Source organism: Sorex fumeus, unplaced genomic scaffold, assembly GCF_029834395.1.
Source record: "Sorex fumeus unplaced genomic scaffold, SorFum_2.1 ptg000037l, whole genome shotgun sequence".
Lineage (NCBI taxonomy): Eukaryota > Metazoa > Chordata > Mammalia > Eulipotyphla > Soricidae > Sorex > Sorex fumeus.
Genome location: NW_026606094.1, coordinates 66432490 through 66453362, shown reverse-complemented (window position 1 = coordinate 66453362; position 20873 = coordinate 66432490). Strand labels below are relative to the sequence as shown.

The window sequence follows — 20873 nt, the reverse complement described above, 5'->3', positions numbered from 1 at the left end:
AGATGTATTTAACTAGCTGTAGAGACATAATAACACATTTTCCTACCTACAGGAAATAGAGGGGGAAAGCCATCTCCACTCTCTCAAACAAAACAAAAACTCCACAGGAAATAAAAGGAAATTCGAGCAACTCTGGGTGCCACACAGCTTACTTGGGGATTGACATCCAAAATGCATGTTCTTCCAGTCTGGACAACTTCAAGAATAGAATCAATCTTGGTTCCATAGAGATTTCCTTCATATTCCCCATGTTCCAAATATTTTCCAGCTTTAATGTCGCCTTCCATCTCAGATCGTGAAACAAACTTGTAGGCCTGACCATCTTTCTCATCTTCCCTTGGTTTCCGTGAAGTAACTAAAAAGAGTGTTGGTAATTTGTACAAAGAAAATGCAGGATATATAAAAAAAAAATAGAATAAAATATATAAGGTAGTTGAAGACTTTTCCATAGTGCAGGGGTCAGTAAAGTATGGACTATGGTCAAATGTGCCCTGCTACCCATTTTATATAAAAGGTTGTATTACTCCACAGCGGTACACATTTACTTAAGCTATCTCTGGCTTCCATGTACAGCACTGGTGGCATAGCTGAGACAGAAACTGAACAGTATGCAAGGCCTAACATAATCACTATGTGACTACTGAATAAAAAGTTTGCTGACCATGATCTAGAGCAATATTTTAGAGGTAACACCCTAACATAAAATCTGTACCCCCCCCCCCCCCAGAAGGCGCTCAAACATACTCAAAGCCTCTATACCTAGAAGCAGAGTCCTAACGTTAATATCTTACTTGTGACTGGGTTATAGTAAATTTGAGGCAGATTCCCTCTGATTGGGATTCCTCTCCTCTGTGTTTATTTCACCCCATCTTTACATTTTCTAATTGAATGTCCAATAGGTAAGCAAAGTTCTATTCATATTTGGTGTTATCCATTTTCTGAAGTGTAGTTTTGCCTACAAATGATCTATCCTTTATTATTGTTTGTTCTAGAGTTATACCAGCTGTGCTCAAGGCTTTCTCTTGGCTCTGCACTCAAGGATCACCCCTGGTGGGCTTTGGAGACGGTTATGAGGTACCGGGGATTGAACCCCCTCCTCCCATGCTTGCAGGGCAAGGGCCCTACCCGCTGTGTTATCTCTCCTTTTAGTTTTACTTCAACACCAAAACTTTTTATTAGGCTATTGCTTACTGACAGTCCCAAATGTTAATTGTTTTCTGTATGTGTGTGTGCAGGGGGGTGGGGGGATGAGTGGTGGTCTGTGGGCCACACCTGTGGTATTTAGGTGCTCAGCTCACTCCTAGCTCTGTGCTTAGGGATCCCTTCAGGCAGTGCTCAGTTGACCATATGTGGTGTCCATATCAAACCTGGGTGGACCCTTGCAAGGTTAAAGTCTTAACCCCAACCCTGTACTACCTCTCTGGCCCCGATTCTTCTATTTTACACCACAGCGATGGAGATAGCCACCTCCTTGTCCTAACATCTTCCACTCAGAGCTGATTGTCCCTTCTAAGAATGAGATGGAATAGAATCCAAGTCAAAGCTGAAAGAATCCTTTTGTCTAATACTGAAGGGCCTTAAGAATTTTTATGGACATACAAGTCCTTCGTGGCCTGGGGCTACGCTGGGGATGGATCACTATTCTCTTGAAGCATCTACAAAGGTGTGCAGTTAAGAATTCTCTGCCAACTAGTAAACATGAATTTGAAAGAAGAGATTAACTTCTACATGGGTAGGTGTATGTGTTATTTTCAAGTTTAGTCACACTCTAGATTGACTAGGTCAGACATCAAAAGGTATCCCACTTACTAATCAAGTGCCTGCACATGTAGAATATCTGACCCAAACCTTAACCCTGTGAAATTAAAATCAGAAAGCCAATCTAGATTAAAAGTGGACATTATTTTGATAACTTAATAACTGCATACATCAATTACAAATTTTATAAAAACATTATAAACTTCAGATTCAATCTCAATTATCAAAGTTGGCGCAGTGGCTCAGAGACGTAGAGGGCGTACTTTGCAGATGGGAGCCTCACATTTAATTGCCAGCACTGCAGGACCCCCTAACACACTGGGAGTGATCAACGTGATCTCAGTAGCACTTTGGATCCCACAGACAGTGGTATTACCAGAGCTAGATGTGTGAGCACCACAACCAAGGGCACAGCTCCTGGACATTTCATTAATGCCAGCAACAACAAAGGTAAGGAAGGTGAAATTTGTTTTTCTATTTTATCTTATGATTATGTTGAAGCAGCATTCACCTCATTTCCTGCAAGAGAGGGGTGAACGGAGAGAAACTGGTGCTGGAAAGTGTATGCTGGTAGGGGATGGGCGTTAGAACTCTGTATGACTGAAACCCAATCATGAACAGTTTTGTAAGGGTTTATCTCACAGTGACTCAATAAAAAAGTTAAAAGAAAAAAAGAAAAGAAATGCTAGCTGCTGTATCACTGTCATCCTATTTTTCGTTGATTTACTTGAGCGGGTGCCAGTAACGTCTCTATTCACTCCAGCCCTGAGATTTTAGCAGCCTCTCCTTACTTGTCTTTCTCAATGATTGGAGGCTCTTTCAGGGTCAGGGGAATGAGACCTGTTATAGTTACTGTTTTTGGCATATCGAATACGCCACAGGGAGCTTGCCAGGCTCTGCCCATGTGGGTGGGATACTCTCGGTAGCTTGCTGGGCTCTCCGATATCTATCTATCTATCTATCTATCTATCTATCTATCTATCTATCTATCTATATCATGTATCACTCTCCTCCCGTTGTTCATTGATTTTCTCGAGCGGGCCCAGTAATGCCTCTATTGTGAGACTTTGTTGTTATTGTGTTTGGCATATCAAATACGTCACAGGTAGCTTGCCAGGCTTAGCCATGCGGGTGAGATACATATGTATCTTATATATAATATATATACTTCTCTCTCTATATATATATATCTCTCTACAGCTAGCTGCTGTATAAATGATTTTTTTATTGGGGGGAGGGGGCTTTCTAGTAGGTTTATTTACCAGAGTCACAGTGCTCAGGTGCAGGGTTGAGGGGGAGTTTAGTGCTGGGGACTGAAATCAGGGCTTCATGCATGCAAAACATACGCTCTTCTCCATCTACCTCCCAGGGCCCCAAAGTGAATTAATAAAAGCAAAAGATACCTACACTAAATAAAAAGTTGTTTATATATGCAATTTCAGACTTAGATTTTTACTAAAAATAAAACACTGTAGGAAAGGTAAAACAGTACTTCATTTGGAATTAATTTAGAAATAGGATATTAATAATTAGAAAGTTATAATTATTCCTTTAATTTAATCATTTACAACCGAGATTTATGTATACAATTTGCTATTACTTTACTTGTAGCAAAACACAACAAAACATATATATGGGCATAACAGTAATGATTAAATAAAACACTATTTTATATGCTAGACTATTAAGAAAATGTTGATTATTCTTTTTTTTTAGTTTCCTTTTTTTGTTGAATCACTGTGAAATAGTTACAAAGTTGCTGAAATTAGTTACAAAGTTTTCAATCACACAATGTGACAACACCCTTGCCTTCAGCAGTGTTTATTTGAGCCACAATGTCCCAACCCAATGTCCCTCATTTTAGTTTCCCTCTCACTCCACCCCCAAGCTGGTGTCTATGGCGGATACATCTCTCTCTCTCCTCTCCCCCCCTTCTCTCTCTCTCTAATGCGCACTCCACACTGGTAGTGGGAAATGTGATATATATGACTGAACTCAATCATGAACAACTTTGTAACTGTGTATCTTACTGTGATTCAATTAAAAAAAAAAAAGCACTGCAGCACTGTCCTTCTGTTGTTCATTGATTTGCTCGAGCGGGCCCAGTAACGTCTCCATTGTGAGACTCGTTGTTACTGTGTTTGGCATATCAAATACTTCACGGGAAGATTGCCAGGCTGTGCCGTGTGGGTGAGATACTCTCGGTAGCTTGCTGGGCTCTCTGAGAAGGGCAGAGGAATCGAACCTGGGTCAGCCGTGTGCAAGGTAAATACCTACCCGCTATGCTATCGCTCCAGTCCATCAAATAAATAAAAATTTTAAAAGGAGGCACCAGGAGGATTACTCCATAACTTAGAGGCCAGCCGGGTATCCTAGAGGAAAGGGCTATTCAGATAGAGAAGGGAGCACCAAATAAAGGATGTTTGGAGGATCCTCCCAGGAGGGGAGATGCATGTCGAAAGTAGACTATGGACTGAACATGTTTGCCACTCAATGCCTCTTTTGCAGACCAAAACACCCAAAAGGAGAGAGAGAACACAGGGGATTGCCCTGCCACAGAGAAGGGGGGATGGGGGGATGGGGGTGGGAGGGATATTATCCATGGTGGTGGAAAATGGGCACTGGTGGAGGGATGGGTATCTGATCATTGTATAATTGAAACCAAAGCACAAAAAATTGTAAATCTACAACTTTAAAAAAAATAAAATAAAATAAAGGGAAAAAAAAAATTTTAAAAGGAGAAAAAAATTAATGGAAAGAATATATATATATATATATATATAAATCCATAATACCAATCTAAAAGGTACGTACTGGTATGTGACTGAAATTTTCACTTGCATTTCCCCTATAATAAGTAAATACAATAATACATCATTACATAACATATATAACATTGATCACTTGTATATCTTCTTTTGAGAAATGAGTATTCAAGTGCTTTGACCCCTTTTTTGGGGGACTGCTTAGCTGTACAATTAATATTTATAAAAATATTAAGATGCTTGTGAGAAATCCACTCATTAGTTACTGGGTACATGCTCTGTCCCAGACCTTATTCCAGATACTGGGTCTAGACACTGGCTCTGCCAAAGAAACACAAAATTTCAGTTCAAGTAACAAACATTTAAGTGCTAAAACACAAGCAGTGGCTATTGGGAAGGATAATTTAGTCTGAACGGTAAGTGAGGAGACACGAACAAAAGTGAAATTTAAACATATGATCAAGGAGGCATTGTACTCCAGGCTGAGGGCTAAGCAATAAGCTGGAAGCGTCTGAAGGAAAGAAAGACCAATATGCTGAGTAGGAAATGAAGTACACACATTTTATATTAACAGTAGGACTGCAACTCTGCAGACAGCCTTACTGAAGAGACAGTGTTTGACATCTGTGCTATAAAGGACTTTATTTTCTAACAGGCAAGATTTTTACCTGATAGTGCTTTATTCCTTTTCCTATAATGCCCACTTCTTCCCTCCCTGACCTGGAGGACCCAGAAGTAGCAGCAGAGGGCCCGAGTGATAGTACAGTGGGCAGGTCACTTGCCTTGCACACAGTCGACCTGGGTTCAAGCTGCGGCACCCCTTATGGTCTCTCAAGCCCACCAGAAGTGACCCTTGAGCACAGAGCCAAAACCAAGCCCTATGCACCATCAGATGTGGCCCCTGAAACTAAATGAAACAAATAAAAAATAAAAATTTGGTTCAGATGCCAGGGTGATAGGACAGGAGTTGAGGTGCTTGTTTTGCATGTGGCCAATCTGAGCTTGATTCCTCTCACTGCCTGAGGTCTCCTGAGCAGCACCTGGAGTAATCCTGAACACAGAGCCAGGAGGTAGCCCTGGCACTGTTGGGTGTGGTAATGGCAAAAAGGGGAAATATTTGGTTAAAATAGTTTGCGTAGATTGATTTGATATAAACAAAAAGGCGAATGTTTGAAAGTACTTAAAATAGTTCAAAGTCCTTCTAATGTCAGTGATACAAACTCTATGATTTAATTCCATTCTTATCATGCATATTTCTGACACATTATTTAACTTTCCATGTAATATCCACCGGAATGGCTGAGATTAGTACCAGGAATTTTGCTCCATGAATGGAAGACCAGCCACAGGCTCTAGGTGAAAAGGAAGCTCAGATAGAGAAGAGAGTACCAAATGAAGGGTGTTGTGAGGGCCCTCCCAGGGTGGGAGAAGCATGCTAAAAGTAGTCGATAGACCAAACATGATTGCCACTCAAAGCCTCTCTTGCAAAACACAGTACCCAAAAGAAGAGAGAGAGAACAAGGGGGAATACCCTGCCACAGAGGCAGGATGGGACGGGGGTGGGGGGGGGGGATGAGGGTTGGGAGGGGATGCTGGGACACGTGGGGATGGATGACGGGCACTGGTGGAGGGATGGGCACTTGATCATTGTATAACTGAAACCCAAGCACAAAATTTGTAAGCCTATAACTGTACCTCATGGTTTTTCACTAATAAAAAAAGAAAAAAAAAGAATGTAAATAACCCCAAATGAGTGTCTGATTCCATTGATGGATATTTTTCTCTAATCAGTATTATTTATGAATTCTAGCGATCTTAAATAAAACTGCCTACTCTATAAGAGAATCACTCTTAACGTGATCTCAACAGCAGGTGTAGGGACTGGGGAGAGAGCTCAACACGCTGGAGGACACGTCCATGGGGAGGCCTCAGGCTTGAAACTTGAAACACATGAAGAGAGGCAATACCTTTAGAAGTATGTCCCCATCCCCTTAAAATGTTAGCTTTTTGACCTTATAGCTATAAATTCACACCGGGGGTATATGAGGATACAGCAGGTTTCCTCTTTTTCTTTACCTTAACGGAGGTGAAATTAATTGTGCAAGAAAATTTGAAGCTGATGCTGCTTTTGCTGCAAATCTTAATACTGAATTTAAGTAACACTGGAAAAATAATTGTCACCAGAAGAGCAAGCTGTAAGCACTACAGTACTATTTTAAGACTGCTATGCAATCACTGAGTTTTTCAGTAACTTAGAACTTGTTCATTTTTACTGGCACAGTGAAAAAAATTATTTGGGGATGAAGGAAGTAATATGAACCACCATAGTTTCCGCAAACACAACAACAATAATATGGAGAGACAGAGAACTTACATGGTACCGTGGTTCCAAATCGAGTAGGATTCAATACTATGAATCTGTTTTTCAAGCTTCTCCGGCCCACACCTTGAGCTCCTATTAATACTAACGTCTTTCTCTGGAAGGGAGGCATTTTGGCTACCTCCTCATATATCTGGATTTCATGACGATCAAATTCTAAATGGAAAAGGAAATGGCATCATATTCAATTATCTTTTAGATCAAATTTATTCTTTTCAATGATGGCATTTTATATTGATACCTAAATACTACTTGAATTATACTCACTTCATGTTGATTTGTTTTTATAAATTTGGTAACAAGTGAAAAAATTATTGTACAACCAGTTTTAAACATCTGCTTCCATGTATTTGCATGTAAAAATCTGTATAACTAAGCTAGAGAAATACCTACACCTCATCTTATTACAATTTTTACTAAAATCTCTTTGTTATCAATGTTAGCAAAAATAATTTCACCCTGGAAAACTGCAAATTAATCTACGTATTTCCAACTAAAAACTGTTCATCAAATATGAAGTACAGAATACACTTTGTCTACTTAAAAAAGTCTCAGAGGGTAAGTAACGTAAGTACTTAAATGAATAACTATTCTTTGGTGATTCTGTAAATATCAGTTTATTCATAAAATGTGCAGACAACATAATGACCTTTATATTGATTATGAATTTATGTATGAAATAAAGTGGTGGATCTGAACTGTTCTAGCAGAAATACATTCAAAATTATAAACTTAGTGGTAAAATTATAGATTTTCTATTTTTTTTTTTTTGCCTTTTTTGTTTTGTGTTATACCCAGCGATGCTCAGGGGTTACTTCTGGCTCTACACTCAGGAATTAGTCCTGGTGGTGCTTGGGGAACCATATGGAATGCTTGGAATTAAACCTGGGTTGGCTGCATAGAGGCAAATTCCCTATTAGCTATACTATCACTCTGGTCCCAGATTTTGTATTTTGTAAGAAGGCTTTGACACTTAATAAAAAGGAAAAGTAGATTTGAATTACTACCTAAACATTATGGTCATAGCTTTCAATCTGGAGCACAATATTTCTTCCTTAGGTTATTATCTTAGCAGCAACTTTATGTATAACTTTTCTAAAGCAAATTAAACCAATATTGAGATCATTTCTTTCCCTCTTTCTTATTATGTTATTATATCATAATTTCCTTTCTAGTGCACTAGTTTATTACCAATATAGAGGTAGCTCTGAAATAAAGAAATTGCTTTAAAATGATCACTTACTGGGGCTGGGGAGATAGTTCAGAGGCCAGGACATAGGCTGCATATGTGCAGGACCTACCTGGCTTCTTAAACTTCTGCGTGGTTCTGGGGAACCCCAACACCTCTGTCCCTGAGCAACGTGGAATCCACCAGGACTCAGCTCTAACTGGCAACTCCTGGTCGGTGAAGAGCTGGGGTACCAGGAATCAAACCCAGATCAGCCACGTGCAAGGCAAGTGCCCTACCCACTATATTAATGCTCAGGTTCCCAAACACTTATTTTAACCATTTAAACCTACTGTAAACTCTTCTCATGAAGCACATGGGTGATAATGAATCTAATCAGGATTTAAGTCATTTCTCTATACAATGGCTACAATGTGTTCATATGCCAGTCCCATTCATTTGGGTATTAATCAGATACATTCCTTTAAAAATACACAGTTAGAGTTTAGCTGCACATTGATTAACAATGTAAAATCATTGCACTTGGTGTTCCCAATAGCTCTTTAAAACATACCTGCATTTCTGGTTGTGAGATACATCATCTTTTTCTTTTTTTTGCTACTTATAGTTCCACAAAAAGGCCCTGAAAGATGATGACAAGACAAATATAACCAAAACAACATGTCAGAAAATGATATAACTGCCCTGAAGTAATCTACAGAGGTGAGATTGCATTTCCTCAGTCCTTCAGCCTATTATGGAGCAGAAGGGGCAGAGGGTAGGGATGAGTTAAGCTAGCAGGTGGCAGAAAGAGATTTTTTGGGGGGAGGTGCTTGAGAACAATACAATAAAAACATATGGGAAGGATTAATTCTAAATGTGTTTTCAATAAATTCATCTGCTAATTCAGATGAAAGAGCCAAAGAAAGGTGGAAGAGGGCCAGAGGGATTACTTGTTACTTATTGGGTCAAGTTCATCACCTGAATTGTCCCAGTCTCTTCTAACAAATGCCTTTCTCTTCTCTTCCAGGAACTGGCTTGGAATGAGACCAGCACTTCCTCCCTCTTTTACATGGCTAGCCTAGAATCAAATTAATGAATTGTGTATCTCAGTGACCAAAGTTTGATACCATATTGAAATAATTAAAACAAAATAGAAAAAAAACAACCAAACAACAAAACACTTAAAAACTGACCTTGACATTTAAACTCATGGCACTATCAGTTCAGATATTTAAACACGTTAGCACTGAGAACTCTATTAGCACCTACTCAATCTGTCATCTAGTAGTGAAATTTGGGACCAACATACCAAGGTAAATGGCTCTTTAAATTATAAAAGCTTTGATTTATTTGATTTATATTACTTAGCCAAAGAATAGAAAGGAATTTGTGCTAGTCTGTTACAGAAACATTTCATCCAACACTCTTCAGAAAGGTATGTTCTAGGCTGTGTCATTGAAAAAAATAATTGAGAAAACAATGGAATGTTTAACTCATGCTACTAGGAATCTAAGTATCCTAATGGAATAAATTTAAAGTAGGTAAAGCTTCATATTGTGTCAAGAAACTAACTTTTAAAATAAACTAAGGAATACATTAAAATAGTGGTTTCAAAGGGCTGGAGTGATAGCACAGTGTGTAGGGCGTTTGCCTTGCACGCGGTTGACCTGGGTTCAATTCCTCTGTCCCTCTTGGAGAGCCCGGCAAGCTACCAAGAGTATTCTGCCCACACAGCAAAGCCTGGCAAGATCCCTGAGGTATATTCGATATGCCAAAAACAGTAAAAACAAGTCTCACAATGGAGACATTAATGGTGCCCGCTCGAGCAAATTGATGAACGAGAGGACTGTGCTACAGTGGTACAGGACAGTGGTTTCAATGAAAAATCCAGTTTTTAGTTTAGCAACTAAAATCTTGAAAAACAGAATTGAAGTAAGAGACACAAAAGGCAAGAAACTACTGAGACAATAGTGACAGGCATCAGAAGAGAAAGTTAAGAAATGGCACTCACAAAAAGATTAAAGAAAGAGAAAAAAGTTCAATAAAGAAAAAATAAAGCACGTTTTTAATGAATATTCTAAGAAATTCAGAAAAAACCTCTCATTCTTTTTAACTTTTTTTTATTTCTTTTATCACTCATAATAAAATATAGTAAGACATCAATTTAAATTTATTTTTATTTGGATTGGGGGCACTCCCGGGCTACTCCTGGCTTGGTGCTCTGGGGTTGCTCTCAGGAGACCACCCACATGCAAAGCATGTGCTCACCTGCTAAGCTCTCCTTCCATCCAACACAGTAGTTGAAATCTAAAGACACTGTAGTAAGGCTGTTCTCATTCTATAGACTATTCCTGCCTCCACACCTCCCTAAAAGTCAATACAACTTATGAAAACTGTGAGTCATTGCTGTTTCATTTAATTTAGATTTTAGCTCTCATCTTGGATCCTTTGGATCCTTTGCTTTCACACTTTCCTTCAATAAGACTTCCGTTGGTTCTAAGCAGGGAGTGGTCTTTTCAGTCACCACTCTACAGGTGTAAAAAGGCTTATTAGCTCCATTGGCTTGAAGGATTTCTGATTTTCTCATGGCAGTTTTTCCAACTCACAATTATTAGTCAATGTAAAAGTAGAAATATCGCTGGAGCGATATCACAGCGGGTAGGGCGCTCGCCTTACAAGCGGCCAACATGGCCGACCCGAGTTCGATTCCTCCGCCCCTCTCAGAGAGCCCGGCAAGCTACCGAGAGTATTCCATATGCCAGACACAGTAACAACAAAGTCTCCAATGGAGACGTTACTGGGCCCGCTCGAGCAAATCGACGATCAACGGGAGGGCCTTTACCTTTACCTTTAGGAGAGATTTTTGAAAGTTGAATTGGGGGGATGGAAGAACACCCCCACACATAGCTACTAGAGAAAAGACTAATACAGCACACATCCCTTCGACTAAACACACTGATAAGGAAAAATCCTCATTTCTTACAAAATGAGAAGACAGGCAAGTAGACATAAAATAGAGTATATATAATACTTACTTATATATATATAAAAGTGCCTAGTTATAGACATATAATAGTGCCATGAATACACACAGATAGAAGCGGTAACAGAAAGACACACTGTAATATTAAGTCTATATATTCACTGCAAAAGATTCCTGGTTAATAAATAAAAAGCAAATATTGAAAACGTATGAACCCAAATACGTTCTTACCCAAGAGTGCATTTTATTCGTTACCCATGTGGAAGAAATGATTGATCTAATCCCTAAATCAATGGGATAACACCAGAGGCTAGTTAATTCTGCATTTATTAACAGCTACTCACAAATTCCCTCTCAATATGGTCTTCTGTCCACAAAATTAGCAGCCATGAAGCAGGAGCTGTTCATGCAGGAAAAATCATTGGAACAAATGCTAATACCTTCTTCCTGAATATTCAGATACTGGCCAGATCTAAGATTGAAAATAAAACAGCAGTTGAGGAAATTCTGAAAGGCATACTGACCTGCCACCAGTTTGGGTCTTCTCTGTTTACAATCTGAAGAATTTCTCCTTTTGAAAACTTCAATCCTGCTTCTTTGCAGGGTATCAGGTTATCATTGTATGGATTATAATCAAAATGACATTTCACAAACACCTAAAACATACAGCACAATTAAAAATACTATACACATATCATTTGTCACTAAATTTTGAAATAATTTTCAAACCACTGCAATTGACAGTATATTTAACAAATCAGCTAAGAGATCTGTCTTCTCAAACAAAAAAAAAAATTAAAAAAGTCCATTAAAAAAGTCAGAAAACAAGGAAATATTAAAATTCCATTGTAACCTCTAAAATTACATCAATAGTTGGGACATCACTTATCTTACCATTCGTCTACTTTCCCCCAATAATTTTACATGATTTTCTAACACTAATTTTCATGCAAGTGCTACTTTTTCAATTAGCATATTAAAATAATATGCAGTTGACTTAAGGCAGACGTTTCAGATATGTTAAGAATGAGTCTTTCAAAGTATCTTGAGACCAGAAGTAAATAAACGTTCACGTTAAAGACAGACTTGAAATACATTTTGTCACTTAATCACTTAACTTCCCGTTAGTCGTTGATTTACTCGAGCATGCACCAGTAACGTCTCCATTTGTCCCTGTTGCGTGCTAGTGTAGCCCAATGGCATCTGTTCGCTCCGGGAACATGAAGAGCCTCAAACTGATCGTTCATGATCTTGACGAAGAAGTTTGACCATCTGGTAGGTGGGCGGCCACGCGGAATCCAGTCAGTAACAGCTCTAGTCCAGAGGTCGTCTTTAAATCTCATTACGTGACCAGCCCATCTGATTTTTGACACCTTGGCAAATGAGACAGCGTCCCTGATTCTTGATCGTCGACGGATGTTGGAACTCCGGATTTTTTCTCTCATTTGAGTGAACCATGATATTTCAAGCATAGCTCTTTCTATTCTTCTTTGGGAGACCTGAATAGCGTTCTCATCTTGTTTGTGTAGGGCCCAGGTCTCTGAGGCATATGTTAATGCAGGAAGAACAGTGGAATCAAAGAGATGTGCCTGGAGCCAGAGGTTGTTCATCCTCTTAGCTATTTCTTCGACGTTCTTGAAGGTGTTCCAAGCTGCTCTCTTCCTCCTGCGCAGCTCAGGTGCCAGGTCATTTGTCATGTTGACTTCTCAACCTAGGTACACATAGCTGTTGCATTCAGAGATGGTCGTTCCATTGAGAACGAATGGGGCATCAGGAACGAGGCTTTCTCATAAACATTGTCTTCGTAAGATTCAGCTGTAGTCCTACCTTTCCACACTCACAGTCAAAGTCGGCCAGTATTTGTGCCGCTTGGCTGATGTTTGGTGTTATCAAATCAGCAAAGCGGAGGTGGTGTAATTGCCGACCATCTATCTTCACTCCCATTCCTTCCCATTCCAGTCGTCACATGATGTTCTTGAGGGTGGCACTGAAGAGTTTCGGTGAAATGGTATCACCCTGCCGCACCCCTCTCTTGACATCAACGATCACTTCTTTGTAGAATGTGAGATCCTGGTAGTGAATCCGCAATACAGCTCACGGAGGATCTTGATGTATTGGGCTTGAATGCCCTGATTGGCTAGGGCTTCAATGACCGCTTCTCCTGATTGGCTAGGGCTTCAATGACCGCTTCCGTCTCAACAGAATCAAAGGCATTCTTTAAATCAATGAACGTTAAACAGAGCAGCATCTTGAACTTCCGAGAAACCTCAATGAGCTTGGTTATCGTGTGGATATGGTCGATGGTGCTGAATCCTTTGCGGAACCCAGCTTGCTCGCATGGTTGTCCTTCATCTAGTGTTCTGCCAATCCTATTTAGGATGACTCGAGTGAACAACTTGTAGATGACAGACAATAGGCAGATCGGGCGATAGTTGCCAATGTCATGGATGTCTCCCTTCTTGAACAGTAGTACGGTCCTGCTGGTTTTCCATTGGGACGGAACCTTGCATTCAGACAGGTAGCGAGTGAAGAGCCGAGCCAGTGTATTGATGAGTACTGACGGCAGGTTCTTCAGGTGTTCTGGAGGATGTGATGGATCCATCAGGATGTCGGAGGGCAGTAATCTTGGTCTTGTAGTTGGCGAAGGACAGGCGGGCGTTACGAATACTTTTCCCAGCTTCTGCCGCATCTACCAGTACTTTTGCTCTTCTCTCTTTGAGGTCTTCCTTGATCGCATCTCTGCACTGCTTTGCGAGCTCGGATGTTAGCTTGCGGTTGCCTGAGGCATGCGCCAAACCACGCTGGTGAATTAGCACAAGAGTTTTCGAAGACAGGCGTTTTTTTGTGGCTATCTCTCTCTTGGTGTTCCTCGCACATTCATGGAGGTGCTGAACCAGTTGATCGTATTCCTCGTCAATGTTGTCAACAATGGCATCTTCCCATGTTGCCGCAATAGTGCCAAAGAGTTCCCAGTTGGTGGTCGTTCTGGGAGTTCTCTTTTTGAACTTTGCAGCCCTTTCTCCCCACTCTGTGAAGTAGAATTTTGCACGAAGGAGACGGTGGTCTGATCCCGTTCGAAATTTTGGGACAACAGCGACATTGGTCAGGCAAAACCGTCGATTGAATATGATGTGGTCTATTTCGTTGTGGAATCGTCCACCGGGAGACTCCCATGTCCAACGTTTAGATTCTGCCTTCTGGAACTGTGAGTTACCATGGATGGTCCTGGTCGACATGATGAACTCAGACAGTCTCTCACCCTGTTCATTCCATGCTAGGCCATGGGTCCCGATGTGAAGTTCTTCAGCTGATCTTCTCGGTCCTATCTTGGCATTAAAATCACCCATGATGATCTTGTAGAAGGTGTGGTCTTCTTTATAGAACTTCTCCAGCTCCATGTAGAACTTCTCGATTTCTCTTTCATCATTATGAGATGTTGGTGCATAGACAACGAAGATAGAAACTGCAGGCAGTGAGCCACATCTATTCAAATGTAAACGCCCGATTCGAGTTGTTAGGCATTCAAATGAATCAATGCTCATGGCCAAGTTTGTGTTGACAAGGACACCGACGCCGCCGACACCTCTTTTATCTCATGTTCCGAGGAACAATTCTTCTCCAGTGTCGAAAACGGCATGGTGAGATTCGTGCCTTCTTGTCTCGGTCAGACCAATGATGTCGTACTTGATCATTCGCGCTTGTACCATCAGGTCCTCGATGGATGCATCTGATGCTAGCGTACGTGCATTGAAAGTACAGAGGATCATTTTTGTCTTCCTTCGTTGTGGCAGCCCAGGTCGGCCTTGAGATTTTGTCGGCCTCTCCTTTCTCATCCTTCTCAGTGCTGCCATGTCGGTGAAGCCTTCAGGGTCAGGTGAATGAGACCAGTTGTAGTTACTGGTTTTGGCATATCGAATACACAACGGATAGCTTGCCAGGCTCTTCATTCTAAGAGTAGAATGAAGACCATAATTAAACAATTGCTCCAGCAATTCTTACCTTTCTACTACTTGATGAAGATATCTTTTGTTACTGCAAGGAATGAGATGCTGTTTGTGAATTAAACTTTTGTCAAGGGAAGGAGTGTCCCAGGTGGTGCAGAAGTGCCACCAGCCTTTATCTAGAGACCTTCAGTGCCATGGCCCTCTAGGATGTGCTCCAACACTATTCAGGCCCTGTGGCACCGGGGATACCCAAGCCACACCTGGTACTGTGGTTCTGGGAATTCCCTATGATGTCTTTGTTTTTTTAAAGCTATGTGCAATGAAGAAATATTTTGTAACCTTAAGAAAATAAAAAACTGGTAATAGAGTTAAAAAACCGACCAGCACCTAAGGAGAACAATACCAGCTAAGGGTATTTCCATATCATTGACTAGGGCTCAATCTTCATAACCACAAAGTCTCTGCAGCATTGTGAGGCATGCTCTGGACATCTCAAAGCAACTGTACCCTTGGGCCCTCGCAGCAAATTCTGCCTGGTTGGCTGAGAATCAATGGAGAGATCTCCAACCCTCCTGAACACCATTTGGGATGCCTCCGTACTTACCCGCCGTAAAGTTCAGACCAAATACTTTCTTTGTGTTTTCAATAGGAGCCCATACACCCAGAGGGATTTGGACAAGCACATCTCTGGTGCTGGGCACGTAGGGGTGGGGATGGGAGCATGTAGCACGGTTAAAATTCAGGACTTTATCCTGGCCCAAAATTACTCTCCTAAAATATGTTTTCATGGTATTTACAGAAATTCAAATTTTACTTTAAAAAGAATGGACTTAGCACAAATCAGCATGAAAACTTTAACAAGCATGAAAGCACATAATTATTAGTCAAAAACCCCCAATATTATTTTTCTACTTGTTTATGATACTTCTACACTACAACCAAGCAAAATATTCAAATGGCACAATTAGATACATTATGTTATTAATGCAATAAAACATAATGTGATGGGTGCATATTAAGATAATTTAAAAAGAACTAAATTTAAGAACCTATAACAAAAATTTTAGTTATTCACAATTAGATGATCTTGATAGACAACACTTAGAACATTTCCAATAACTGCAGAAAGGCTAAATATTAATGCTTAAAATCCAACTATTTTTCCTAATATGGAATTTTAGAAATAGCTAAAAAGCAAGCACACACAATATTAAAGTTGCTAAAATGAACAACTGGCTAACTTGACAATAGCATGCAGCTCAAAGTTTTGCAATGAAAAATTCCAAAATGATTAAGCTTAATCAGGGTAAATTTAGTTGGCTGATAAGACAGAAAACGAGGTTCCAGAGAAGTTCCTGGATATCATACCTGACGGACTTGTGCTGGATGCCTCTCCATATTGATGCAACTCTAAAAATATATTTTTTATTGCATAAATAAAGCCAGACTGTGCATTTATAATTAAACAAGATATAAACAAACGACTGGCCCAAATTATTCATTCATTTGATAAAGCAACTCACCTAATTAACTATGCACATGTATATAATAACAGGAAATTACAAATGATAGCCAAAATTTGAAGGTGTTTGAGATTGGCTAAGAAAAGGATGTATCCATAAAATCGCAAAAATACCTTGTTACTCTTTATATTTCAAAAAAGGTGTACTGAATTAGAAAATAAATTGACTATGATTTGGCCATGAATGTTTATCTTTTTTGTTTAATCTGGGGACAGAATGTATTTTTATGACCATAAAACTTAAATGTTTGCATATAATCCAAATTTCAAATATTCATTCCCCCTTTCCCATAATAAAATTGTTCTGTGGATTAAATTGTATCTCCTTGGACTAATTTTAGGTTTTATCAAATGAATTTTAAACATCATTCTTATATTCAAAAACTCAGATAAACCTAGTCATATGTTGATCTTTTAAAATTTTTCTGAAAAAAAAATCAATTAAGCCAACCTGTGATCTAAACATTTTCTAATGAAAATCATTAGATCTTACTAGGCTTAGTATGAATCTATCTAATTAAGTTCATCTTAAGGAGTTTTGCTAATAGATTATAAGTGTCAACTGTTCATTAAGAAATTACTAAAAACAGTCCTCTACTATTTAAATTTGTTATTCTTTTCACTAAAAGAACTGAATGGCCAACTATATAGAGATAGAAAAGGGACTAGAACATACAAATAATATATAGGAACAGGAAGATAAGTTCAATCTCAGAGTCACTATATTACAACAGTATTTTCTTCTTGTAAGATTAAGCATAATTCCAAATATTTGGTAATGAACTGTAGAGAGGACTGTGGGCTAAAGGGAGTTTCCTAATAAGTTGGTGGAACTGGTTTGATACCTTGGGAGGACAATTTGGCAATAGCTGTCAAAGTGAAATATGCAGAAAAACCTCTGACCTAGTCAATCTACCTCTGGGAAAATATCCAACAGCAACCCTGTGCAGATATATGCAACATGAACATGACTACTTACTGGATAATACCTAACAGCAAAAGATTGTAAGAATAACAATAAGGAGCTGTTTAAATAAACAATAAATCTACATAATTTAATAATATACTGCTGTAGAAAAAAGAAAAAAACTTGAAGACATGGCAAGGGAAACTATTCAACATGAAAAATAGGAAAGAAAGCGATTGAAACCAATGAACAACCACGACTGAGCTCTGTGAAAGCATCAAGGAGTCCAGTAGTCCAGTGTATTAAAATTAAGTCACCAAAGGACAGGAATACAGAATAGAAAAATTATTTGAAGAAACAATAAAAATTTCTCCACATCTGATATCTTTTCAACAAATGAAGCTGGCAAAACTGAGTATGCAGTTTTCAAAATATTTTGAAATGCAAAAATCCAAATATTTGGAAAAACTAAAGTTGGTACCATGCCTTATATATTCCTCAAAAATGGATAAGAGCTAAATATAAAACATAAACTATAAAACTCACAGAAAAATCTTTATGACATTAGAACATACAATGTTATTCTTTAAACATAGAAAACAATGTGATCCACAAAAAATAAGACTTCATCAAAATTAAGAACTAAAATTTTGAATTATACTCTTAGAAGAAAAGACAAGCCACACTGGGAAAAAATTGCAAATCATAATTTGATCATCTACTTACACCTAGAATATACAAAAGGACTCTCAAAACCCAAAATACAACTTGATTTGAAGTTCCTTCAGCAAAGCAGATAAAGTATGGCAAATAAGCACATGAAAAAGATGTTCAGTAATATTTGTTACTAGGGAAACAAAACTCAAATCATGCTGATGACATGTATTAGAAAGGCTAAAATTATAACGACTGACCACACCAAATTTTGGCAAAGACGTGGACATTTGAAGTTCTCATACAAGGTTGGTTGGAATACAGATAGAAAACAGCTTGGCTATTTCTTTAAAACTTATATATATGGGGGGTGTGGTGCCGCCAGCAGGTCAATCTGTACCTGTGAGGCGAGTGCATCAGCAGCCTGATGGCGCCTTCAGACTTCCAGATACCCCAAAATTGCTGCTGTGCCTTTGGCCAGACTCCAAAAACTTGGGGCAAAGTTTACCAAAAAAGTAAATGGCCAAAAGTTAGGTATGTGGGAGACACACCCACAAATCACCTCCGGCTCAGCCATATAATTGGAGGCATGGCCTCTCTGGCTTCTAATCGAACTGCTTAATGGCCATGATCCCAGAGACTCAGAAACAAATCTCAAAACCCAACGGCTATTGGCAGAGCTGCGTCTGGTCCCTGCAATGGGTTACCAGCTCCAGACCACCCCAGGGGGGAAAGGGTGTTGTCCCTCCGCCTGCTTCCCCTTGGTGGCTCGGTGCCCGCCATCCTCCAGAGGCCATTGGACAGTCATGTTTGGGCCCTCAGTGACAAGACACGCAGGGTCTCACAGTATGGGGGTGGAGCCGGCCCTTTCCTCCCTGCCCCAAGGAGACTCTGAGTTGTCGCCCACGAATGGCCTCTCTGGTTCCTGATCAAGCTGCTTAACAGCCATGATCCAAGAGATTCAGAAACAAATCTCGGAATCCAACAGGTTTTGGCAGAAATTCCTTCAGATTTGTAAAAATTTCAGAATTTCAAAATCACATGGCCACTACTGCATCCACACAACATCATATGTTATTCATAACCAGCATTAGAAAACAAATTGTCTACTGTTGCTTTTTTGGCAGATCCGAGTGTTGGGGTAAAATCCCAAAAAATAATGGTGGGTCTGGTGTTGAGATCAAAGTAGAGAGAGAGGAATGTGGAAATCATCTGGCCCACAGGTAGGGGGAGGGTGCGGGATGGGGATATACTGGGTTTTTTGGTGGTGGTGAAGGGGCACTGGTGAAGGGACGGGTGTTTCACTGTATGACCGAGACTTAAACCCGAAAGCTTTATAACTGCTCTCATGGTGATTCAATAAATAAAATTATAAAAAATAAAAAAAAGTAAGGTGGAGTTCATGCCCAATTCAATCAGCCTAATCAGTGGCTGAATAAATAGCAGTATTTCTACATTAAAAAAAAACTTATATATACATATATATCTACCATATGACTCAATGCCTCATTCCTGAGGTATTTGCCTGAGACTCACATGTAAGTGTCCACAGCATTCTGATAATAGCCCCAAGCTGGGAAAAACCCAACTGCCATTGATCAGTTAAAAGGAAAGTTAAAAGGAACACAAAGTGTGGGATAAGCAGGTAATGTCATATTATTCTATTTGTCAATAGAAAGGAACCAATTACTGATACACATAAAAACATGGATGAATTCCAAAACCAGTATGCTGAATGAGAGAAGCCAGATTAAAAATAAAATACTCATGTTGCATGCTTTCCATTTATGTTAAAATATGGACAGTGTAAACTAAACCAGCAGAGTGTAGAGCAGTAGTTGAGGAATAAAGGTCAAGGTGGTAAAGGAGCGAAAGGGAAGAACTGCAAATGAATATAAGAAGAGTGGGGGAGATATTTTCATTATCTTAACTGCTTTAATGGTTTCAAAGGTGCATATGCAAGTATGTTCTTAAGAAAATCGGACTTTAGTTGTTTTAAACTTTTAAAAAAAATGGTATGCTATGTGAATGTATTCTTTCATAATTTACATGGTTGTTAACATTTATAGTCATACATGTTAATACTTATTTCAAGAACATTGTATCTTTATATAAGCGAACATTTAACTTTGATAATGCTAAATTTCTTCTAAGTGTAATTACATTAACAATTTACATTGTCACCTACAATATACAAAAGGTACTATGGAGTCACATCTATAATTTTTGGTAAATGACTGTTATAAAATTGCATCTCACCAGAGATAGCTAACATTTATTCATATATTTACTGACCAATTATATTCTTTTACTTGATTTGTGTATGCAGTGTAAATGGGAATACAATATTATATATATACACTATATATATGGGAGGGGTGGACACCTGGTGGTTCCCAGGGATTACTCCTGGCTCTGGAGAGCCTGGCAAATTACCAAAAGTATCTCACCCGCATGGCAAAGCCTGGCAAGCTACCCATGATGTATTCGATATGCCAAACACAGTAACAACAAGTCTCACAATGGAGATGCTACTGGGCCCGCTCAAGAAAATTGATAAACAACAGGAGGACAGTGCTACAGTACTACCATAAAAACATTAAAATTTTATTGGCATTTTATTAAATCTACAAGTCACTGAGGAAACCTGATTTTTATAAGATTGTTTTCCTATCCACAACCATGATACAGATTTATTTATTTTATTCTGTGTCATAATCTTCAGTGTGAAGAAGTTGTTAATATTGGTGTCGGAGTTATTGCTGGACATAAAAATGATAGCCTTTGAC

General features: G+C 39.2%; 1 protein-coding gene across 3 annotated transcripts in view; it reads right to left on the bottom strand.

The window, feature by feature from the left end:
- Positions 1-20873, bottom strand: part of PALS2 (protein associated with LIN7 2, MAGUK p55 family member) — a 91777-nt gene that overhangs the window by 6123 nt on the left and 64781 nt on the right. For 2 of the 3 annotated variants that reach the window (XM_056118110.1, XM_056118113.1), the window contains exons 6-11: positions 16370-16411; positions 11582-11713; positions 9053-9152; positions 8646-8714; positions 6898-7059; positions 153-355 (exon numbers count right to left, since the gene is read on the bottom strand). In XM_056118110.1, the coding sequence (XP_055974085.1) occupies positions 153-355; positions 6898-7059; positions 8646-8714; positions 9053-9152; positions 11582-11713; positions 16370-16411 (708 nt within the window). The remainder of the gene's footprint in view (positions 1-152; positions 356-6897; positions 7060-8645; positions 8715-9052; positions 9153-11581; positions 11714-16369; positions 16412-20873) is intronic. The other variant, XM_056118112.1, reaches the window with a different exon arrangement.